Raw genomic sequence first — 25,690 nt, 5'->3', positions numbered from 1 at the left:
GTTGACAATGACCAATTGAGAGCAATCATCAAGCTGATCCTCTTACAACTACATGCGAAGTTGCCGAAGAACTCAACGTGAATTGTTCTATGCTATGGTCGGTTGGCATCTGAAGCAAATTGGAAAAGTGAAAAAGCTCGGTAAGTGGGTGCCTCATGAGCTAACCGAAAATTAAAAAAAAAAAAAAAAATCATTTTGAAGTGTCATCTTCTCTTATTCTACACAAGAACAAGGAACCATTTCTTTATCAGATTTTGTTATGAGATAAAAAGTGGATTTTATACGACAACCAATAACCAGCTCAGTGGGTGCACCAAGAAGCAGCTCCAAAGCACTGCCCAAAGCCAAAACTGCACCAAAAAGAGGTCACGGTCACTGTTTGGTGGTCTGCTCTGCTGCTGGTCTGATCCACTACAGCTTTTTTTTTTTTTTTTTTTGGAGACACAGTTTCGCTCTTGTCATCCATGCTGGAGTGCGATGGCGCGATCTCGACTCACAGTAACCTCCGCCTCCCAGATTCAAGTGATTCTCCTGCCTCAGCCTCCCGAGTAGCGGGGATTACAGGCATGCGCCACTATGCCCAGATAATTTTTGTATTTTTAGTAGAGATGGGGTTTCACCATGCTGGCCAGGCTAGTCTTGAACTCCTGACCTCAGCTGATCCACCCGCCTCGGCCTCCCAAAGTGCTGGGATTACAGGCATGAGCCACCGTGCTCAGCCACTACAGCTTTCTGAATCTCTGAAAAACCATTACATCTGAGAAGTATGCTCAGCAAATTGATGATGTGCACCGAAAACTACAATGCCTGCAGCCAGCACCGGTCAACAGAAAGGGCCCAATTCTTCTCGTCGAATTCTTGGCACGTCGCACAACCAACGCTTCAAAAATTGAACAAATTGGGTTACAAAGTTTTGCCTCATCTGCCATATTTACCTGACCTCTCGCTGACCGACTACCACTTCTTCAAGCATCTTGACAACCAACTTTTTGCTGGGAAAAGCCTTCTACAACCAGCAGGATGCAGAAAATATTTTCCAAGAGTACATCCAATCCCGAAGCAGTGATTTTTATGCTACCAGAATAAACAAACTTATTTATCGTTGGTAAAAATGTGTTGATTGTAATGGTTCCCATTTTGAATAATAAAGATGTGTTTGGGCCTAAGTATGATGATTTAAAATTCACGGTCTGAAACCAGAATTACTTTTGCACCAATCTAATACCAACACAGAGGTCTCTGACAGAGCTATTTCTTTCTAATAGGATTTGCTATCTCTTATGGCATATTTCTCCCCTTATGACAATTTTTGGAAAAGTTTTTCCCCCTTTTCTTCAATAATCTTCCATATGAATTTAAAAATAATTCTGAAAGCTCTAAAAACAAAATTCTGCTGATATTTTGGCTGGAAATTTCATTAAGTCTACAAATTTGCTAGAATATAGGTATTTTCACAATAATTTGTTTCCTCTTTCAGAAACCTGGCATATTTCTCTATGTGTATAGCTTTTCAAATTTTCATTCACCTAATTTAACTTTAGTAAATTTGTGAGAGGCGTTTGAACCAGAGTGCCTCCGTACTAAACAGCGACTTGGTAAAATAAGACTTGAGACCTGCTGGGCTGCATTCCCATCAAGTTAGGCATTCTGAGTCACAGGATGAGGTAAGAGGTCAGCACAAGATACAAGACCTTCCTGATGCAACAGGTTGCAGTAAAGAAGCCGGCTAAAACCCACTAAAACCAAGATGGTGATGAGAGTGACCTCTGGTCATCCTCACTGCTACACTCCCACCAGCACCATGACAGTTTACAAATCTTATGGCAATGTCAGGAAGTTACTCAATATGGTCTATTTTTATTTTTTGAGAGGTAGTCTTGCTCTGTTGCCCAGGCTGGAGTGCAGCAGCACAATCTCAGCTCAGTGCAACCTCTGCCTCCCGGATTCAAGCGATTCTTGTGTCTCAGCCTCTTGAGTAGCTGGGACCACAGGTGCGCACCACCAGGCCTGGTTAATTTTTGTATTTTTAGTAGAGACGGGATTTCACCATGTTGGCCAGGCTGGTCTCGAACTCCTGACCTCAAGTGATCTGCCCGCCTCGGCCTCCCAAATTGCTGGGATTACAGGTGTGAGCCACCGCGTGGGAGCACCTACCTTGTCTAAAAATGAGGCATGAATAATATACACCCCGTGTTTAACATATAATCAAGAAATAACCATAAAAATGGGCAAACAGCAGGCCTTAGGGCTGCTCTCCTTTACTTTCTTAATAAACTTGCTTTCACTTTATGGATTCACCTCAAATTCTTTCTAGCACGAAATCTAAGAACCCTCTCCTGGGGTCTGGATCAGGACCACTTTCTGTTAACAAATTTACAAAATAAAAGCTATAACATAGCAGTCATTAAGATATCACAAACACCCCTGAAATTAATGGTTGTGCCAGATATAAAATTATCTCACCATGTACTTAATTACCTTTTGAAAACTTACTATCTTCAATCACAACCATTGAATCCACTGATAGTAAAGACATGGCAAATTTTAAAACTTTAAGATAGGGGTTGACAGCAAAGAGACATGAGGGAATTTTGGGGGGTGATGAAACTGTTTTATTATTCATTGTGGTGGTGACTCCACATCTGTATGCATTTGTCAAACTCACAAACCTATATGCTAAAAAAGTAAATTTTATGTTAAGTATACCTTAATTTTAAAATGTTTAAAATATTGTAAGAAGCACTTTAAGATTCTAATTTTAAATATGGGTTTTTATAGAGATGCAAATGAGCCTACACTTACACCTCTTCTGTGGGCAATGAGTACACAAAGCCATCATTTTCACAGAAACACTAAAATACCAACCAAATGTGCACTGGGAAGCACATACAAAATATTCCTGGAAGCACTGCTTGTAATAACATTAAAAAACAAAAACAAAAACAAAAAAAGCATGAAACTACCCAAATGTCAAGCAAAAAAGAAAGGAGACAAGCTGCAGTATATTCATATAATAGAAAACTAAAAACAATAAAATAAATCAAGTATACAGGCAGATGCACTAGTAGGGATGAATTTTTTAAAAAGTATACAAAGTGTGACATCATTTATACTAACTTCAGAAACAAGCAAAACTAAACAGTATAATATCAAGGGATATTTTATATGGTAAACCATATAGAAAAACAAAAGGATACTGAAGAGAGAGATGTACGTGAGGCACAAGTATGGGATATAACATGGAGGGTCATATGGGGGCTTCAAAAGTGTTGGTAATGGCTGGTTTCTTACACTAGATGGTCTTATTATTATATAGGTGTCTGCTTTACATTTTCTAAATTGCATATATGAAATATTTCACAAATATTATTTCACAAATAAAGCATGTAAAATTTAAAAGAAAACCCAGGATTTTGGGCAATTAAAAAGAAGTCCTGACTAGGAGCAATACAAAACAAGCAAATATGAGAAGCAAAATGTAAAAGTTTGTAATAAACAAGGACAATGACAGAACTGATAAATAATAGATATGACTGACCAAAAAAAAGCTCAAAAACAGGATAACTTTTTTTGTTCAAAAAGACTGGTGGTAGAAACAACAGTAAGAATCCAGGAAGTGTAGCAACACATTTTTTTCTCCCATATTGCCACTTGACTAGCCATACACCCAACTCCTCATGCTCGGTGTGGGGGATGGTGGAAATCAATCAATTAACTTCTTTACTCTTAGAGAAGGCTGATGTTCTCAGAAAAGACAGGAGTTTAAAGGAAGCAGAGAGGATGCCTTAAGAAAAAAATGAGAACACACGTAAATCTGTTTAAAACAGATTATTCTAAAAAGAAGGAAAAGTAGAAAGAATTGGGAGAGAAGGTACTTGAGGAGAAAGCCAAGAAGAAAGCATAACACATTAAGAGAATAATTTTGTGACACTAGATGGCAGGGTAGGTTTTTCTTTGCATGTGGTAACTAAGTTTTTAAGGATAAGAAGCATAACTGGAACTAATAAATTACACCCTTTTTAAAAAGATATCAACTAGCTGAAGGTATCAGTATCTCAAAGAGGTTGTGAGAAAGATCTACTTTGCTTCATGTCGAACAGTGCTTCCATGTAGGGCAGTTTCTGGGCAAAAAAACCTTCTAGATCCCCCTGCACCCCCGCCGCAAAGTTCATTGAGGGCTTTGTTCTAAGGTTCAAGGAAAATAAGGCTTAAGTTAAATTAAGACTATTTAAATAAAAATTTAACAACAATACATTTCATCTTTCTGCAACACTCAAATGCAATTGGCTCTAACTTTGTTTTGTTTTCACAACATGAGTTTAAATCTACTGCATTTGGCAGCTACTCTCTGAAATTAAAGTTTATATTGAGTTATTGTTTGAAAACACAAAGGGAGTATGGAGAAAAGTACCCCCCCCAAAAAAAACCCTTTTTATTGGTGGCAGTAGTAAGGGTATTAAGTCCATTTCTTCCACAAATACATAGTAGACAAGATATAGCTAAAGTTAGACTGGAGCCCCTTCTCTGCCAAATAACTACATATGTGATTAGGCACCTCACTGAGCTTTTCTTAGCCTGTTTCCACATCTTAAAAACCATCAATGACTAGTTTATTGTGAGGGCTAAAAACAAAAAGAGTTAATACATGCAAAGCAGAGAACCTGGCACAAATTCCAAGAAGGAATACCAGACTGAAGAGCCTTAGATCACCAATCCCTCCAAATTTTTTATCTCCAACTTTATGTGTCACAAGCATTTCACTTTCATACAAACAGAAAATGAGCTGGCTCTTATTCAAAAGTCCCAGCCTTGATGATCAATTATTTCACTACCTCAGGTTTACACACATTGGCCTGCAATCCTACCACTCAGAGGCAATTGTGTAACCTAACTTTTGTGGTAACAGCGATACTGACTTCCATTACTAAAACATGCTTCTCGAGGAATATGGATTGAAAGTTTGGTAGCCAATGATTTCTATGGGCAGATCCCAGTAATCTTGTTAATAACCTAATGAGTTTCAATCCATTTACACATCTTACTTTCGAGTTTTCATTTTATATTTAAAAAAAAATTTTTAACTCACATGTTTACCCACAGGTAAAAGAAGACAAGTAACCATGTTTTCTCTCAGAAATATATGTTACTATCGAACTCTGGGTGCCAAGCAAGTAACCAGTGAACATCTTACATGCTTTCATTTTTCCTTTCCTACACAACTTCATATATTCTACACTATCTTCTACTTTCCTACAGAACTTGACCTATTAGGACAAGTGATTTAAGACCAAAAGATCAAAACACAAGAATATTAAGTAGTCAAATAATTAACAGTAGCTGAGTAGCTCAAGAAGACAAACATTTGTCAGAAAAGCTGGCTGAAAAAATATTGAAGTCCTCTAAGAAGAATACTTATTTCCACATACAACAGAAAACAAGGAGACGATATTGGGCATTTTGTTTCAAGCCTTCCTAGAAACACCGTAGAATGTGACTTTCAGCCCTATGTAGGGAAAGGGTAAATATATAAGAACCTGGAAGAAAGCTTTGAAGTGAGCATCCTCTTGAACGGTAGTGTTCTGATCACTTGGGAGGAGAGGGAACAGGCTCTGAAGTCTCACCCTTTCACAAATCACCTTGTTAGGATGGCCAGGTAGAGATGCTGAATTGGCCCCGGGAGATATCTGGGAAAAAGAGGAAGAAAAGGATAGTTCATGGCTAGCTGCACCAATGTGGAGAATCACGCCTATGAAGGATAGTCTGGATTTTCTAGGTATTTGATGATTCTGCTAGCGAAGACAGGAAAGAAATTAAAAATTAATTTTAAACATCAAAACATAAAGATGGCAAAGGTTGCCTCTGGCAATGGATCTCTTACAAAAACTGTTGGAGGCAAAACAGCACAGCCCAAGAACACCACGTCCTTCCTGTTTCCCAAATACCTATTGGTAACTTTTTCTGTTGATGTTAATTCTGAAATCCTAAAGGACAGACTTCATGCTAAGAAAACCCAAGGTAAAATTACATATCTTAAGTACAGAAAGGTTAAGTGTTTGCCTGGACCAAGATTAATACTTTTTCCCATTCTGTTTTTTAGTTAACCTTCCAAATAATCATGCAAAGGAAGATGACAGATTTAACAATATTTGTGGCAAATTTTCTATAGCAATCATGTTTGACTGCAGAAATCTCAGCTCTATTCAACACAAACCTAATGACCTTCCTAAGGAATAAAGGACACAATCACAAGCACAAAAGTAAATGACTGCCACGTTTCAAATGCTTGATTTGGCCAATGCAGTGGTCACACCTGTAATCCCAGCACTTTGGTATGCAAAGGTGGGAGGATCGCCCCAGTATCTACAAAAATTAAAAAACAAAAATAAATGTTTGACTTGGTTATGGGTTAATCCCCTTAAATTCATATGTAAATATACTTACTCTGTAACATTAAAAAAAAATCATGAACATAATGTGTTCCACTGTGCTGTGACAGTGAATTCTTCTTGGGGGGTTAAGGCTCGTGGTCCCTTCTTGTCCCTACACTAAAAGTTATATACTTTAACATGGTCTTCTTTTTAGAGTTTCATTGCCTCATTCATTCACTCAAGCCTACATTTAAGCATCTATTTGGTGACAGGCATTAAACCAAAAACAAAGACATCGTTTCCTGCTTTCAAAAAGTATACGCTATAAGAAAGAAACAAAAGTAAATCACTGCATGATGTAAGTATTATGGTAACGCTAGGAACTAGCTGCTATGGAAAAGTAGCTGCCAAGAGACAGCAGTGTAGCCAGGAAACTGCAAAACATTTAGTATGGCTAGATAGTAAGGAAGCAGCCAGAAACCGATCATAAAATGAAATGCTATTAATATCCCTGCTGTTAATATATTAATACCCCCACCTTCCTTAGCCTTTTTATAGTATTTTGTTTCTGGTTTGCTACGGACCTGGTAAACAGATAACTGTGCCCACTGGTAAGAGTAAAAATACTTCCAAAGACTCACCTAGAAGTAAAAAACAAAGCACTTGAAAACAGAAACTTTAGAATTCATTAGTTTTCTGTACAGAATGTTCTGATCTCTATACTACAAACATGAATGTGCTATCCTTTACCATTACGCAGAAGTATGCATTGCTGAATCAAGGTGTATTTACTGACTGACTCCTACAAGCCAACAATTACATTAGGAAGAAGATAGAGACAGGCCAAATGCAGTGGCTCACAGTTGTAATCTCAACCCTTTGGGAGGCCCTGGTGGGAGAAGAGCTTGAGTACAGGAGCTCAAGACTTGCCTGGACAACATAAGAGAGAACCCTATCTCTACCCAAAAATAAAAAATAAATAAATAAAAACTAAAAAAATTAAATTAGTGTGGCATGGTGGCACACTCCTGTAGTCTTAGCTACTCAGGAGGCTAAGGCAGGAGCTCCACTTGAGCCCAGCAGTTTGAGGTTACAGTGAGCTATGACTGCAATACTATACTCCAGCCTGGTCAACATGGTGAGACAATTTCTAAAAATAAGTAAGTATTTGCTAATCTAATAAGATATAAAAACATGGGCCCTACCCTCAAGAAGCTCATTCTAACAATTTTTGAAACCCAGACGCAAGCAGCCAACATAATATTTAAAGGCCATAAAACAGGGAAAAATTAGGAGTAGGAGTTCTGAATTAATGTGAAGGTAAGAGTTAAGATTTCATAGAAAAAGGAGTATTTCACATTCCTGACTCAATCTAAGGAGGGCTTTTGCCACTCTCTCAAAATGGTTTGTTTATGTAGGAATCTTTTTGCATCCTCTTAAGCTTTTCATTTGCTCATTATGTATCCTTTGTAGCGTGTTATCCTAAGGCCATCCTGCCTTCAACTATCATGCCCAAAGCAGTCTTACAAAATTGCTAGTACAAGTAGCTGGCTGGGAAAAGACAAATCAAGGTTATGTTTCTTCTCCTTCATTCCTTGTTCCTTTGAAATCTTAAGATCTTGGTCATAGACAAATGAAAAACTGGCCAACCTGGTCCCTGTGGCCATAATTTTCAAGCATATCCTCTCCTACTCACAATAGTTTTCCTTTGATCAGGGGCTCCATTTGTCCTAAAAAGGATGGACCAATATAATGGAGAAAAGCTATATTCAAATATAATGGAAAAAAGCTATATTCGAATATAATGGAGAAAAGCTATATTCGAATATAATGGAGAAAAGCTATATTCGAATATAATGGAGAAAAGCTATATTCAAAATAAGTCTGGGACAAAACCATAGATGGGCTTGATTAAAAGGAGGTACAATTTTATTTTACTACTAGGTAAAATAAAATCACACACACACGTGTGTGTGTGTGGAGGTACAATTTTATTTTACTACTAGGTAAAATAAAATCACACACGTGTGTGTGTGTGTGTGTGTGTGTGTGTGTGTGTGTGTGTGTGTGTCTGTCGCAGGCAGTCCCATACATAGGTTGCCCAAGATTACCTCTGGTGTCCATCTCCTGTACAAACCCCCTTCCCCATGTGCGCAGGCAGGGCTGTGAATGTGATGTATTTCATTCCCATGATTAGGTAAAATCATATGACAAAGGAGGAAAGACGTTCAGATGTAATGAAGATTCCAAGTAAGGTGAATTCAAGTTAAAGACAGATTATCCTGAGTGAGCCTGGGCCTGACTTAATCAGAGAAAGCAGAACTGAGTCCTTCCCAAGAGATTCTCTTGCCAATTCTTCAGACTAAGATGTTGTGAGAAGGCATGTGAAAGGTACCATGTGGCAGGGGCTTGAGCGCAGCTTCTAGGAGCTGAAAGCAGTCACCAGTTGACGGCCAGCAAGAAAATGGGGGACCTCAGTCCTATAATCACAAGAACCACATTCTACCAGTGAACTTGGAAGGAGACACAGATGAAATCACAGCTCTGGGCTGGGTACAATGGCTCACGCCTGTCATCTCAGCACTTTGGGAGACCGAGGAGGGCAGATCATGAGGTCAAGAGATAGAGACCATTCTGGCCAGCATGATGAAACCCCATCTCTACTAAAAATACAAAAATTAGCTGGGTGTGGTGGCGCACACCTGTAGTCCCAAGCTACTTGGGAGGCTGAGGCAGGAGAATCACTTGAATCCGAGAGGTGGAGGCTGCAGTGAGCTGAGATCGCGCCACTGCACTCCAGCCTGGTGACAGAGCAAGACTGTCTCAAAAAAAAAAAAAAAAAAAAAAAAAAGAAGAAGAAAAGAAAAGAAAGAAATCACAGCTCCTGCAAGGTAAGACCCTGGACAGGGGGCCCAGCAGCTAACCCCATACCAGGACTCCTGATTCATGGAAATTGTGAGGAAATCTTTGTGTTTTAAACAAATAAATTTGTAGTAATTTGTTGCAGAAAACACAATGTGTATGTATATAACTTTAATAAAAATTATTGTACCACAATGAAAAAGTTTCTTCTCCAGAATTTTGGCTACACTGATTTGATTATAAAAGATATAAAAATTAATACATTTTTATTTAAGCAGTATAGCAGGTTTTAAAGCCTCAATCTGGTAACAGCTAGCTTCATGCCAGAAACTGAACTGGGCTCTCCCATCTTTATACACTGAACATCAGGTTTAACAGACTTGCTTAAAGTCACACACCTCAGATGCTTAAAGTCACACACTTCAGAAATATCAAAACCATAATCTGACCTCAAGTCTATCAAATTCTAAGGTTCATACTCAACCCACAAAACCACCTTCTACTTTAAAGTAACATTCTTTTTTATAATCTAGTTTGATTAGTATCAACTATTCCACCAGGCCTATTTAAAACCATTTTTAGTAGTTAAAAATAAACTTGTTTCCTGAAAACTGATATAATTTTTCTCTAGACTGGCAACTGTTCAGCATTACAGATTTGGTAACTCTGGCTTTCTCTCAGAATGCAACCTGTATTTAAAAAGTCCTGCCAAGGAAACATCCTGAGACCACATTAAGTCTGCAACTCCCAAAAACTTAACATGTTTAATGTCTATTTCCATATAATCATATGACTAATCCATTAAGCATAACTAAGAAAACCCTATTTCACAAAACTAAAGTTTACAGAAAACAGTGTAACCTTTTAAGCATCAACACTACTATTTTAGGACAGCCTTTGTTTAATCTGGCCATTCTGTGTTTTGGTAACATAACCAACAATTTAACTTTTCTTGGAGACTTGCAGGCATTATTAGTAATTATCGCACTAAAATTAGCATTTAGGACAAGACACTGTCCCCAAACATTTAAAATTGCTTCTGACAACAGCATCCTTCTTCATTCATTTCCTTTTTTTTTTTTTTTTCTGCAGTAAAAGTGAGAGAGAGGATACAGGTACATGACTTCTATGCCAGTATGACATAACGTACTTCTACAAAATAAGGTGTTCACAAAGGCCCACAGAGCATTCTTCAGCATACCAACTAGTCGGTCAAAAGCACTAAAATCACAGCCTAATATAAAAGACGAAAACAAAACATTAGATGAGGAGTCAGGTGCTTAGTGTCACCTCTAGCTACAAGTCTGGGCATCTGTAAAATAAAGTCAAATCCAAAACTCCAAATATTCTCACCACTTCCATGATGGCCACTGTTAATCTCTTGGAAGTAATTTGGTAGATTTTATTAATAGTTTAAAAAACATGTTTGAATCTCTAATATTTAAACTGACAAATTATCAGGTTATATACCAAAATATGAGAAAAGCCATATGCATGAATATGGTCACCACAGCACAATAATAGCAACAATTTAAAAGGTAACTAGAAGCAACCTAAATATTTAACAAATATTTGCTAAGTAAAATTACGGTACACTTGCTTGAACTATGCAGCCATTAAAAAGTAGCAACCAGAAACACTACTACTTGGGGGAGGGGACAATTATTTAAATGCTATGATCATAAGGTAGGGTTAAATATAAACAGGACTTCATAAATTCAAGAAAAAAGTTATCTTGGAATATTAGGAAGAAAAACAGAGAACTCCCTATAAAGATTAAAAGAGCAGCCAAATCAATGAGGTGACTTGAGCATACCTTCAGGAGAACATGTACTGTTCAGCACAATGTCATTAACACCTAGAAGAGTACATGGCACATAGCAGGCATTCAACTATTTATTAAAAGAACAATTTTCCAAACTATAAGCAAATGATGTAACAGCCTGCCTTTCTGATCTGTGTAACAAGTTTCTTAGAAATCTGGTTGGCAATGAGACAAGCTAAAAGCTTTGATCAAGGAAGAGATCTGATGCACTCACCTGCAGGTTACCATTAAATGAAGTCAGTGGTTGCCCAGTAAGTCCACCCCATCCTACTGACGCAGAATAAATCATTGAGCTACTGATGCATGCTGTGCTCCTTGCTAGGATTTTTTTTTTCCCTGTTCTGAGAATAAACTAGACCTAAATGTCACCTTTCCTTTGAGAAGAGTTCTATCACTGGGCCTAAATCAAATCTGTTTCCTTGGCTTTTGTTTTCTGGGAGCAGAGTTCTCTGAAAGGATTTTGACAGTGTGGAGCAGGGGTACTCAAAGTCCCGGATGACATTCTTCAAAGCTGGTCCAGGAGAGAACACTGCAAGCAGGAATGGGACTGTGCACGCTTAGAGTTATGCAAAAGGCAGGCCTGGATGGGCACAGGGATCTTTGGGGGACAACAGAAATGTTCAAAATGTAACAAAAAAAATCTAATTGAATGGAGTGAATTTTATGGTATATAAAACGTAACTCAATAAAAAGCTCCTTTAAAAAAAAATCGAGAGCCTGGTTCTGGAAAACTGAGGTCCAAACACTGGATAGAACTGACCCTCTGAGATCCAAGACAAAATTTTTAAGTCATTCATCTCTAAACTTCAACAATTCTCATACACAAATGACACATGAAAGACAATGAAAGGAATAAAAAATAAAATCATTCTATCACTACACAATGGTCACAATTTGCTTTTCATATATATATGTGTATAGGCGTGTGTGTGTGTGTGTGTGTGTGTGTGTGTGTGTGTGTATATATATTATTATTATTATTTTTTTTTTTTTGAGACAAAGCTACGCTCTTGTTGCCCAGAGTGGAGGGCAGTGGAGCAATCCTGACTCGCATGATACTGACTCACTGCAACCTTTGCCTCCCGGGTTCAAGCAATTCCCCTGCTTCAGCCTCCAGAGTAGCGGATTACAGGTGCTGGCCACCACACCCGACTAATTTTTTGTATTTTTAGTAAAGACAGGATTTCATCATGTTATTCAGGCTGGTTTCAAACTCCTGACCTCAGGTGATCCACCAACCTTGGCCTCCCAAAGTGCTGGGATTACAGGCGTGAGCCACCATGCCTGACCCAAAAAATAATTTTGAAAAGCTAATAGGCAGTATTAGGAGAAACCATTCAAGGACTGGTACTATGTGGGTGAGGATGTTCATTACTGCCCAGCACTGGAACAATCATTTCTAAAAAGAAATTATGGTTCCCACTCTTGAGTTTAGGCAAACAAACTGGACCCATCTCTTTCTAAGAGCATAGCAGCAATAGGGTCTGTGAAAATAGCCTAAGGCTCCCCTACTTCCTTTCCCCAGTCCACAATCCCATAAGGTGATGAAAAAGAAGAAAAAAGGAAAAGAAAACAGATGCAACTAAAGAAATCCCCTATCCATTACGCAGAGAATGCAGAAATAAAGGGTAGGAAAAATAAGAGTTACATATTTTAAACAAACTTTTCTTTCCTTCCCTTCCAAAATCTAGATTTGCCTACACAAAGATTTTTCTCCCCTCAAAGAAGTATGTCTAAAATCGTTTTACTTAGTTTGGTTACCACAAAGAATTACACAGATGTGAAAAATATCTAGACCACAAAAGTCCAAACCAATAAAAAATTTTATACACTCTCTCCACCTCCCTCTCTCCAAACACACACACGGCGCACACACAAATAATTACTTACACAATAATTGTGGGTTTTACAATAGTTGGAAAAAAGAGGTATGATTATGATTTTATTAAATAACAACCATAATTCAAATATTTATTGCTTGTCTGCCATATGCTGGATGCTGTGACTACAAAATGGGAAAAAGAAACAGTCCTTACCCTTAAAGCGACTCAGTCTAGTGAGGGACAATTAATAACAGGAACTACAAGAGGATAATAAGGCTCCATAACCTAGATAGAAGTAAGAGGTAAAAAGTTCAGATCCTTAAAAAGGGGAAAGATCTAAGGCAGGCAGGCTCCATGGCAAATACCTGTAGTCCTAGTTACTCAGGAAGCCAAGAAAGATCACCTGGGCCCAGAAGTTCAAGTCCAGAATGGACAACATAGCAAAACCCCTGTTTCTGGAAAAAGTGAAATTAAAAAAATTTTTTTTTAATGAAAGATGTAAGAGTTGGGAAAAGAGACCGTGTACATGACCCCTCTTCTTCATCTGTTTATTCTAAATTTCTCTCATTAATTTACTATATAGAGTTCAAGTATTAATGCTTTATCTCCTCTAGATAACGTCGTATTAGTTAACGTTTGCTGATGAATGAACTAGACAAGAACTATACTGTACAAATCCATGTTTACAATCTGTTCGCTCTTTCCAGAGAAAAGGCTGTGAGTTAAGTAGAGTAAAATGGAAGTGAAAACTGTCTGACATGTTTTCTTAGCAGGAAAACCAAAACAAACACAATGCAACAATCAAGACTAATTAAGAACTACCTTTCCAGCAAAATGAATTACAAAATGGTGGTGGCCTAAACCAAACTAGAGGTAGTACAGAGAAATAGCTGGAATAAACTAGAAGACATAATCTTGACCAATAATCTTTCCATATTGATCAAGTACCTAATCAATTCAGAAACTTTCATCATAAGAATTTCTCACCCACACTTTCCACTCACAGCCTCAAAAAAAGAAAGTGAGCACAAACAGAAACAGCCTAGGAATGTAACATGAATTAACTAAAAGCCTCATCCAATGCTGCCGGCAGAGAGACAACAGATCTACACTCTACATTATGATGCTAACAGATTCAGTTAAGTCTGACTATGCCATCTTGTTTACTCTTCATCAAAAATTAGGTTATTTTAGCGGAGAAAATTCTCCTCAATATTCACCCAGAATAATACTTGACGATTTAACTATAAAAACAAGATGGGCATATAAAGCCCAACAAGTATGGAAATACGAACTACCTTCTAGAATCACAGACGAAGTCAGAGGTGGAAAACCCACAGATTATTTAAGTCCAACTTTTTTTATATTTTACAGATGAGAGCCTGAGGCCCACATGACGAGTCTGTGGCAGAACTTATCCAACTATAGGCGCTAAGGCCTTCAAATCTCTTAGAAATAAGTCTTACAGAAATATCATAAAAATCAACTTAAAATTGAATGAACAATGTATGATTAGCAGGTTTGCAAAAGGTGAAATATACCATATTATAAATATACATTTATAAACCCCAGAGAAAGGGGTATCTGAAGTGACACAATTCCCAGGTAAACTTCCAGTCAGAAATTTCATCTTTTTATTCCAAGTGTGTCCCAGCTTCCCACACCTGATCTGACATCTATATGTATTTGGTTTCGTATTGTTATCTCCACAAAAGTTCTATTTCTTCCATTAGACGGTGCTCCCTGAAGATAAGAACAATTTTACTTCGATTCCAACTGTCCCTATAAAAGGGAATTTTTTTTAAAGCCTACATACAAGGTTTGTTTGCTACTGAAAGAAATTTACGGTAAATGTTCAAGTATAACAGCACTCGCAATCAAGGCCAAACAGGATACAGCAGACTTGCAACTCTAAGGTAACAACTGTATTATGAGCTTTGTATACATTTAAGTTTTCATACGTTAAGTCCACCGCTTAAGAAAAAAGAAATGGCAATTCATATGATGGTGGCGATAATTACATGTGTGTGTTTCTACTTACAGTAGAATTAGCATACCCAACTTTTACTGAATAATAGCATACATCATTTTTGCAACACAAAGAAAAATACTGTACCTTACAAGCCATACAGACGTAAACAAAAACTTTATTTTTTTTGGACCTCAATAACCTGAAATACTCCCGTTTCAAAAACCAACCTCTCTCACGCTTCAGCCCTGAAAGGAAGAACTTGCATCCCCTGAGAACAAAACGCAGCCTGTCCAGAAAACCACGGAAGCAGAAGGACGCCAGAGAGGACCCTTTCGACCGGGTTCCGCGTTCTCTTGGGTGACATCATTTCACCTGCGTCTCGGCAAAAAGGGAGGGAGCGAGAGAGCGAGGCCATCTGCCGGGCAGCGGGCCGGCGGCTCCGCGAGCTCAGACCGCGCCTCCTCGCCACCGCGGGAACAAAGAGCGCCGGGCGGCCGAGTCAAACCTTAGCCCAAGACTCGGGCGCGGCCCCGCAGGCTCTCAACGGCCCGCAGCCCGTCCCGCCCTCGCGCTGCAGCCAACGGCCGCGGCGGCCAGTACCTGCGAGGGGAGGCTCCGCCCTGCCGGGCAGCTCCCGCGGCTCCTCGCTGGGCCGCCGCCTCCTATTGTGACTGCTCGCCCAGCCCGCGGCCAGCTCGCCAGATCCGCCGTCCGCGGGCCTCCTCACCCCCGGAACCCCGGCTCCAACTGAGGCACTGTCACTGCGCTTCCTTCCTCCCGGCACCATCACACGGGCCGCGCCAGGAAACGACGGCTGCACGCCCAGATGACAGAGTCGCCTAACGCCTCGGAGGCTCCATCCTCTCCGCCCCCGCGCCCCAACCGTCCGGGCCTCGGCCCCGTCCCGCAACACCACACTAGGGGCCTGGCCCGGCCCGGCCCCGCCCCGCTGCACCCCGCCTCACCCCGCCTCACCCCGCCTCGGCGATCACAGACCCGGGCTCGCTGTGCGCCGGCGCACTGGCCTCCGCTGCGCGCGCAGGCGACTCCCCTCGCCGCTAGGCCGCGACACGCGCGGCCCTCCCACTTTTTAGGTCCGGGTCGCCCGTCCCACCCCGTACCCTCGCCAGCACAAACCTAGCGAGCTCAGCGCGCCAGACCTCCGGAGCGCTCCTCCCTTTTCTCCTAGGCTCCGCACCGCGCGCCGAGCCCCCTTTGTTTCCACCCCGAGGGGGAAGGGGGCGGTGCGGGGCTGCGCGCGGGGCGGGGCTGCGCGCGGGGCGGGGCGGGGCGGGGCTGCGCGCGGTCCGGCGCACGACTCGGACTAGTTCCGGCAACAGAGCTCCGCGCGCAGCACCACTGCGCAGCCCCGCCCCAGCCCGCCCCAGGCTGCCCTACGGACCGCAGGGCCCTGTTCCAATTCCTATAAATTTTCTCTTAGTAAATTGTTGCTACTGTTCCGTGCCTCCTACCTACTAAACTCCGCAATCAAACAGTAACTAACCTCACGTAGTTCTTACAGCATAAATGCATTCACGTGGCCCGAAAAGTAGGAATTTTTATTGCAGTACGCAAAGGTGTCTCTCAATGCAGCAAGCAAACAGGTTCGAACCCAACTTGCCCGAGGCTGAACAAGTGTGACAGTTGTTCAGATGTCGCTTGGGGAGGGGAAATAAGGAGAAAGATTGAAGCCGGCTTGGCTTCTGTCCTGAAAATCACGATACAAGAGAGGAAATAAATATTTCCACAAAAGCACAATCCATACAAGGAAAAAATAGTAAAGTGGTATCAGAGTTAAGGAGAGAGGGCAGTCAAGAGGACATCATGGAAGGGGTGGGCTTTTTAAAGCAGAAATTAGATGTTTCCCGCAAGGATGGTGATCATATTTTAGGGTGGTAGAGTAAAATTATTAAGGACCAGTCAACAGAAAACTCGGGTTCTCAGGTTCTAGTTCTTTTGGCATTACTTAAACCAGTCTCTCTTTCCCTCTCTGGGCCTCAGCTGCATCCAGTAGAAAATGGGGGAAATCAGACTAAATGTTGTTTCAGGACCTTCTGGACCTTGGACATTCTCTTTATGAACAACACTATATAGTAATTATTTATGTACACTTGTCTCCCATATCAGACTAAGCACCCAGACTCTGTTGGGACTGTGTAAACCCAAGGCCCAAGCCTAGTGCCAGAAACACAAGAGTAGGTGTTTAGCAACTGCTGAATCAAAGTTCCAGCAATAACATCACAGGTTTTGGAATCCCAGGACAAACAAAGAGAAGCTGGAAAGAGGTATCAGGTCCCTATGAACATATCCACCCCAAACCCATACTGGAATTATGTAACCCAGTTAACCAGGTGGCTGGCTCTCTCCCGAAGCAGCCAGTTTGGAGATGATCACATCTAAACTTGTTTTTCTTTTTGTTTTTTTTTTCATTTCAAGGTAAAGTGCCAACCATACCTTTAAGTTTATCCAATGTATCCTATTTTCTGTCCTCTGTATCCCTCACAAATCGCAATCTACTGTGAATTCGCCTTGCAATTACAGATCTTCCACCAGAATCTAAGCTAAAAAAAAAAAAAAAAAAAAAAATCTTCCCTACATAACGCAGACCACCCTGAAGTAAAATAGCTTTTCCTCCAAGCTTGGCTAGGACTATGTGAAGAGAGGGGAAATGGGAGAAGAACATCAGGAAAGGAAAGGGAAGTTACATTTGGGAGCTGTCTAATTGTAAGAGGCAGATTCCTCAAGTGCTGAACTCAGCAGCAAAAATCTATTACAGTCCTCCAGCATTCCTCACCTCTAAGCTTCAGCAAATCCCTCTGAGCTTCAGCCAACCTTTTGTGAGGCAAGCTTCCTGAAACCTCTCAAATGGTTATGATCTTCAACAATGCTGTCACAAACCCAGGTTGGATAGTTTTAAATTTCTTCTATTTCTTCTATTTTATTTTATTTTGAGACACGGTGTTCTGTCGCCCAGGCTGGAGCACAATGGCTGGATCACATCTCACTGCAGTCTCAAACTCCTGGGCTCAGGCAATCCAGGCTAAATTTTTAATTTTCCATAGAGACAGGTCTCACTATGTTGCCCAGGCTGGTCTCTAACTCCTGGGCTCAAGCAGTCCTCCCATATTGGCCTCCCAGAATGCTGGGATTACAGGTGTGAACTACCATGCACAGCCTCTAATTTATTTCTTAACCAGAAAATCTTAAGCCATGCAAGTAAACATCCAAAGAGTAGGCAGGCTTTTAAAGTGGTGGGCCACCTTTGACACCTAATGTGGCAGGGGTTAAAGTTATACCAGAGCAGTCACTTAACTACAGTCCAGCTAAAATTTTATTTGGTGTCTGTCCGCAAAGATGGAAAGTCCCACTGTAGAACTAATAGAACTTTCTGCAATGACAGAAATATTCTACATCTGCCCCATCGAAAAGGCTGCCACTAAGCTAGCGACATGTGGCTACTGGGCACTTGAAATGTGGCTAGTCCAATTAATGAATTGTCCAGGATCAGTTTTTAAAGCCACACAGGGCTACGGGACAGTACAGCATTTGTAAGAAAAGGTGCTTTTGGCAAGAGCTTTGAGAATTCTGACTCTGAGACTGCCCTTTAAAAAACTGGTTTTCTTGACAAAAGTGAAAATTGTGAATGACTACTGTTATTCCAGAGCTACCCAAGTCATTTGAGTCCCTTCAATTTTAAAATAAAAATATATCAAAACATTGCTTACTGAACAGGAAAATGCTGAAGTTCCTTCAGATGGTTCTGGTAGTTATTCAATGAGATTGTTTACTCTGGTGTTCTGCCATTCTAATACATGGGAATAATAGCAGCCACTATACAAAAACTGCATAGGATTTTAGAACTGATCACCTAGTGAACAAATTCAGCCTATTCTTCAATGCTAAATCTCACCCACTTTTCACCTTTTAAAGAATGTGACTCTACAAATTCTCTTTTATACCATCATGTTTTTCTCTTTATTGGATTATTCCTAACAGAACACAAAAACACACCATTAATTTCTCCCATCTTTAAATCTTTATAGCTAATGGTTTCAGGTTTGTGTTTCTAGTTGCTGTTATTATCCTGTTTAAGAAATATTTCCCTTCACTTGGGTCATAAAGACATTTACCTATATTATTTCCTTAGAATTTTTATTATTTTCTCTTTTCCATTTAGATCTACACATCACCTGGAATTGATTTTTGGTGTTGGTGAGGTGGGAATCAAGTGCCCCCTTCCCCATACGGACATCTACTTGACACAGCATCATATACTGAAAAAGACTTGCCAACTGCTCCTTTGTTTAAAAAACTGTGGCCACATATGCATGAGTTTGTTTCTGGATTCAGCAGTCTGCTGCACTGTTCTCTTTATCCCTGTGCTGATCCACACCACCGTCATTACTGCAGCTTTATAAGACTTCCTTTCATCTGTTACAGCAGGTTATCCTTCAGAGTGTCTACATTATCTCTGGCCTTTTAAATTTCCATAGGAATTTTAGAATCAAATTATTTCAAAAGAAGGAAAGAAAAAAAGACAAGGAAAAAGGTGAAACTGCTGGGATTTTCTTGGGCTGCATTAGATCTAGAAATGAGTTAAGGAATATAGGAAGATTAAATATTGTAAAGACAGCAATCTATAAGCTATTTACTTGAGTCTTTAATTCTTTCAATAATGTTTCATAGTTTTCTGTCAAGGTCTTGCACATTTTAGTTCTTAGGTTTATTCTAGGTTTGTTAATATAATTCAATTATTAATTCTAATAGTTTATCTCAGTTCTTTTGAGTTTTCTATATACACAATTCTGTTTATATCCTTGTCTACTTGGCAGAAAATACTGACTGTTCCATTTCTTTCTTTCCAACATATACTCATTTTCTTGTCTTAGTGCACTGGCAATGACCTCTAGTACAGTGCTAACCAGACAGCTTTGTTTTATTCCAAACCTCAACTGAAAAACTGTCGATATTTAATATTTAAGTACGGTGTTTGTAGTTTTTTTTTTTTAAGGCCCCTTTAGAAAATTAAAGGAGTTCTCTACTATTTCTAATATATTAAAAATTTATACATGGGCCAGGTGCAGTGGCTCATGCCTGCAATCCCAGCACTTTAGGAGGTCAAGGTAGGCAGATCACCTGAGGTCAGGAGACTAGCCTGGCCAACATGGTGAAACGCCATCTCTACTAAAAACTACAAAAAATTAGCCAGGCATGGTGGCACGTGGCTGTACTCCTAGCTACTTGGGATGCTGAGGCAGGAGAATCACTTGACCCCAGGAGGCAGAGGTTGCAGTGAGCTGAAATCATGCCTTTGCACTCCAGCCTGGGCAACAGAGAGAGACTCTGTCTCTTAAAAAAAAAAATTCATAAATGGATGTTTGACTTTATGAAAAACTTCTGTATCTGCAAGTTAATCATACGACTTTTCTGTTAATATGTGAATTTGATTGGTTTGGGGGTGTTAGGAATTCACGTTTCTAATCAGCCCATTTTAGGCTTACTGTATTGCTCTAAATGGTTGATTTGGTTTGTTTAGAATTTTTGCTTCTGTGTTGAGTGAGATTACCTGTAATTTCCCATGTTTGTAATGTCCCTGTCAAGTTTTGTTACAAAGACTTATGCTAGCTTCAGAAAATGAATCAGGGAGTACTGGCTTGCTTTCTATTCTCTAGAAGTGTTTCTTTAAGACTGGTGTTAACACCTTCTTTAAATGTTTGGGAAAATTTGCTGGTTGGCTAACTGGACTTGGAGTTAAATTTCCTTAGATGTCCTGTTTTTTCTTTATTTCTAACTAAGGCAAAACAACTGTTCTTAGGGTACATATATATAAGAAAGATCTCATTCTGAAATTCACTATCTGCTTCTAGAAAACCATTTCCCAATCTTGTGAATTTGAAGGGTACCGTTGCTACAAATACATTTTAAAACACACTAAACAATAATCATAAACAAATTTAAATAAGTGCTAGTTAATAGTCTGTCAAATGGTAAATATAGTTTATTTTTGTGACCAGTTTTGCATTTCTAGACATCAACGAATATCTAAAATAATGGTTATCTGAAGGATCTTTTTACAAAAAAGGTGACTATGAGGTTACAGGCTGTCCTCCTTATCCCTCTACACACTTGTATCATAACACCTTACAGCATTTATCAAATATCTGTTTCCTCCTGTTAAACTGTAAGCTCCTTAAGTCTCAGTTCTGCTTTGTTTGTATATCACTGACACCGATGTTGGGGGGAAGAATGGATGACGGAAAATGCACAAAAATGGAAAGAGGACCATCTCCTATTTTAAGGCATTGAAAGGCATGATTCAACAGCTACAGATAAAGAACCACTTGTCTAAATGCTGAAGAACCATTCACATGGAAGGAAATGTCAAAGTAGGTGCTGGGTAAAGAATGGCTTACCTGCTGGAAGTTCTGGACCTCTACTAATGAGAAGGCAGTTTCTTATTGGTTAACACTGTCAGTACTGTTCTGCCGTCACATCCACATCCAAGTATCCCTACTATAATCTCACTCCAACAACCTCAATCTCTATTGCCGAGTTAGTGGCTTCTCCTGTGTGTTCTAAAATAGCATTAATCATTCTGCCTTCCAACTTTGTATTTACTTGACACTTCTGCCCAATAAATAGTAAACTTCTTGAAGCCAAGGACTAAGTCTTACCAAATCTGGCAAGGGGTTAGCACATACCATGTGCTAATAAATATTTCAATTAATGATATGTATATATTTCACAGCAGTGGTTGATTCTACGTTTCTCGCACGGTAAATTCCCAAGGAGAAATGAAGCACAGGAACAACGGAAAGTGGGCCGTGAAAAGAGAGGAAAAGGGATGCAAAAAAAATAAATTCCAAAATTTTCCCTGAAGCTAGCTTTGCTGTCATCCCTAAGTTTCCTTTCTTCCTCCAAAACCAGCTAAAAGGACTGAATAACATAAAGCTGCACTGGGCCAGGTGCGGTGGCTCACGCCTGTAATCCCAGCACTTTGGGAGGCCAAGGCGGGCAGATCACTTGAGCTCAGGAGTTTGAGATTAGCCTGGGCAGCATGATGAAACCCCATCTCCACCAAAAATACAAAAAAAAAAAAAAAAAAAAGATAAAGCTGCACTGAGGGAAAAGGTATATTGGCTGAACAACATTTAGGCTACACAGTATCTACAAGCATGCTACAACTTGATCTACTACTGCAAAACAATCGACATAAGCAGTTTCATCCAGAAATGTTAACACAAATCAAAGTAGAAAAAGTTAATTAGCAGCAGCTGCCAGCTATAGCAGCTAGAAACCAGAAGAGGGCAGCAAAGGCTCACCCAAATCGAAGTCCACTGAAAGCCTCCCATATTATATAGCCACTTATCCAGCTTTGGGGTGAAGAGTTAGTCAGATGGCTGTTCCCACAGTGCAGGTGAGAGATGACTTGGACTGAACCATGGTAGCTGGGATGACAGAGGGAAAGCTCATGGTAGTGAAGGTGTGAAGGGGCTAAAGCAGGTGGACAGTGAAAAGGCATCAGCCAGGAAGGAGTTCAAATGAAGAAACCTAAGTGCCTAGGACAGCCAAGTCAGAAGCAGAAAAACAGAGACCTACACCAATCAGAAGTGGAGACCCAAGGACACAAATAAAGCATGCACTGCACATCACAGCATATTCAACCTCTAGAACAGGGTAACCAGGCAGGAGCTGACCCTGAGGCAAGAGGCCTCCACTATATGGCCTGCTGTAACCTATACTCTTTTGAAGCCACACTCTTGCTCGTTCTGTTCCAGAGAACAGACAGCACCTTGAGCTCAACTGTATGCTCCAGCAGCTTCATCTCAGGGGCAATCATATTCTGGTACTACAGTTTTTACCGAATCCAATGGAGACCCAGAGCACAAAAAAAAGTTAGCCACATACAGATCTAGGTTATTCTTTTCAACAAAGCCAATTCTTTCTTTGTTAGGGAGGAACCATCTCTGTATTTTTTTTTTAATCCTGTATTACATTTAGGTTGTTCTCAGTGTTTTGCTATTACAAAGCTATTATTAATATTCTTGTACATACATATAGTTTGGCAAGCATTTGAAAATATATCCATAAAAGTACATTTCTAGAAGTAGAATTGCTGGTTCAAACAGTATGTGAATTTTCTTAAAATTTCAAGATATATTGCTACACTGCCTCCTAAAAGGCAGCATCAATTTTTTTCATTTTTTGAAACCTGTCACCCAGGTTGGGGTGCAGTGTCATGATCACAGCTCATTGCAGCCTTGAATTCCTGGGGGCTCAAGTGATCCTCCCGCCTCAGTGCCGAGTAGCTGGGACTACAGGCATACACCACCACAACAGACTTAATTTTTTTTTTCTTTTGTAGAGACTGGGTTTCACCATGTTGCCAAGGCTGGCAATTTTTATTCAAAGCAAAGCTAACTGATCACAGTTTGGAGTTGACCCTGGAGAGGAATCAGTAGTTTTCAGGGTACTCCCTGAGGAAAGATAGGCTAGCCCTATGGACAGCAGTAAGCCAAGCATCAGGAAGAGAGAAGTCCTGAGCAGAACTTGGACCAGTATACTTTGAGTGAAGCCATATTTCATATGCAGCTTTAAGTTCTCTTTGTTCTAATGCCCTTCTGTTAAATCCTTTATTAAATATTAATAGCCTAGGAACTAGGCCCAAACTATAGTCTTATTAAATACAATAGCCTAGGAGCTGGGCCTAAACTTGAGCCAAAGTGACACCAGTGAGAACACCTTAGGGAAGCTTGGTGACCAATGGGCCATGGGTCAAAGGACTGGCTGGAAGGACAAGCAGTTTACCCAGGAAGTCCCAGAAATACCTGGAGAGGAAAGCCAGACAAAATGTTCAACTGAAGTTAAGAAAAGCAAGCACTCAAATCATTAAGAATTCGGCATTAATGGAAAATGTGATCCCAAAAGCCAGTGAAATAAGGACTTAAATGGGTTATACTTACATAAGTGCTTCAATGTAAGCACTTATGTAAATAAATGATGTTATGCACATGGCCGGGCATGGTGGTTCACCTCTGTAATCCCAGCACTTTGGGAGGCAGAGGGGAGTGGATCACTTGAGGTCAGGAGTTCGAGGCCAGCCTGGCCAACATGGTAAAACCCTCTCTCTACTAAAAATACAAAAATTAGCCGGGTGTGGTGGTGAATGCTGGTAATCCCAGCTACTTGGGAGGCTGAAGCAGGGGAATCACTTGAACCTGAGAAGCAGAGGTTGTAGTGAGCCAAGATCACACCACTGCACTATAGCCTGGGTGACAGAGTGAGACTGCCTCCAAGAAAGAAAGAGAGAGAGAAAGGGAGGGAGGGAGGGAAGGAAGGAAGGAAGGAAGGAAGGAAAGCAAGCAAGCAGGCAGGCAGGCAGGCAGGCGGGCGGGCAACAGAAGCACAGCCAACTAGCCACTTTACTTTTGGGAAGGACAATGAAGAGAAGTCGCTGAAAACAGACATGGGAATCACAGTCTTAAGAAGTTTGAGATGCAAGAAACATTCGAATGTTGCAGACCAGACTGCCTGAACGTCTATTTCCATTATGTTCAATGAGGAACACACTTTCTTTCCTCTAGGGAATTCTGGTGGAGCTCAAATACCTGTACAGTCAATAACTTGCTCTAGATGACACACACCCTGCTATAGAAGTCTAACATCTTGCATTCATGAAATGTGACCAGCTCACTAAAACTGCCAGTGTTTCCACTGATGATAGTTTTAGGATCCTAACACGAGTGGTTTTGCACAGACATATGTGATACACGGCGCATCTCCACAAACCCTGTATCCTCCTGCCCGTGCCACATTCTACAGGCCTTCCAGACTTTAAGGAAAAGAAGGAAATATGTAGGCAGGTTTCTAATTTGTATTATAAAACAAATCATAATATTAAGTAAATCCCTTAAGGCAGTACAACTCTTTGTAGAGTAAATATAAAATTTAAGCTTCCATAGGAAGCTTATTTATCTTCCCCTGGCTTGCTTGTTCCTGTTGCAATAGTGTCTTGTAAATAAAACAAAATAAACTTAGGAGATAATGACATTTTAAAGACCAACAAAATAATCTCCAATAACAACAATCTCAAAATACCTATCATTACATGGAATCTCTCATCAGATATTTCACAACAAAGCAAAGTGAGAATCTACTGAAAACACAGTGGGCCACATAATCATATACTAAAAATAAATTCCAGGTAGATAAGAAAGGATAATGTAAAATTATTACAACTTTTAGAAAATACAGGTAAATATCTGAATGGAGACAGATTTCCTAAACCTAAAGGCAATGAACTACGAAAGAACATATCACATAGATTTGTTCCTCAAATTATTTATTTATTTTTATTTTTGAAATGGAGTCTTGCTCTGTCGCCCAGGCTAGAGTGCAATGGCATGATCTCGGCTCACTGCAACCTCCGCCTCCTAGGTTCAAGCGATTCTCCTGCCTCAGCCTCCCGTGCAGCTGGGATTACAGGCGTCCAACCACCATGCCTGGCTAATTTTTGTACTATGAGAAGCCATGCCACCAGGAACAAAGGGAAATCTATGAAACCTGCTGGCAGATCTACAACATGGAAATGGCTGGCAAGATCAACTGCTTGATGTAAAAGAATCAGGCGGAACCAAGGCAGGAATGCTGAGGCCTGCGGATAAGACATCCAGTATGAAAACACCCAATCAGTTTTTGTCTCTATCTCTTTTCTTTCAACAACCCTATTTTCTATTACTATTCTCTACAATAAATCAATCACGTTTCCAAGAAGGCCTCCGCATATAAAAACAATCCTATTAGTCAGCAGTGGACCCTCTCTTTTATTAAGTGAAGGAAG

General features: G+C 40.2%; 1 protein-coding gene across 17 annotated transcripts in view; it reads right to left on the bottom strand.

Moving 5' to 3' along the window:
* The window catches only part of RNF38 (ring finger protein 38), a 153,358-nt gene that overhangs the window by 49,849 nt on the left and 77,819 nt on the right, over positions 1 to 25,690 (bottom strand). For 2 of the 17 annotated variants that reach the window (XM_054500038.2, XM_063650163.1), the window contains exon 3: positions 5,535 to 5,684. The exons of 2 other annotated variants lie outside the window; for them this stretch is intronic. In XM_054500038.2, coding sequence (XP_054356013.1) covers positions 5,535 to 5,684 — 150 coding nt within the window. 13 more of the 17 variants (XM_054500049.2, XM_054500046.2, XM_054500045.2 and 10 more) reach the window with 13 other exon arrangements.

Source organism: Pongo pygmaeus, chromosome 13 (genome assembly GCF_028885625.2).
Source record: "Pongo pygmaeus isolate AG05252 chromosome 13, NHGRI_mPonPyg2-v2.0_pri, whole genome shotgun sequence".
Taxonomy (NCBI): domain Eukaryota; kingdom Metazoa; phylum Chordata; class Mammalia; order Primates; family Hominidae; genus Pongo; species Pongo pygmaeus.
Note: the sequence above shows the minus strand (reverse complement) of the source record. Positions and strands in the feature narration are given on the sequence as shown.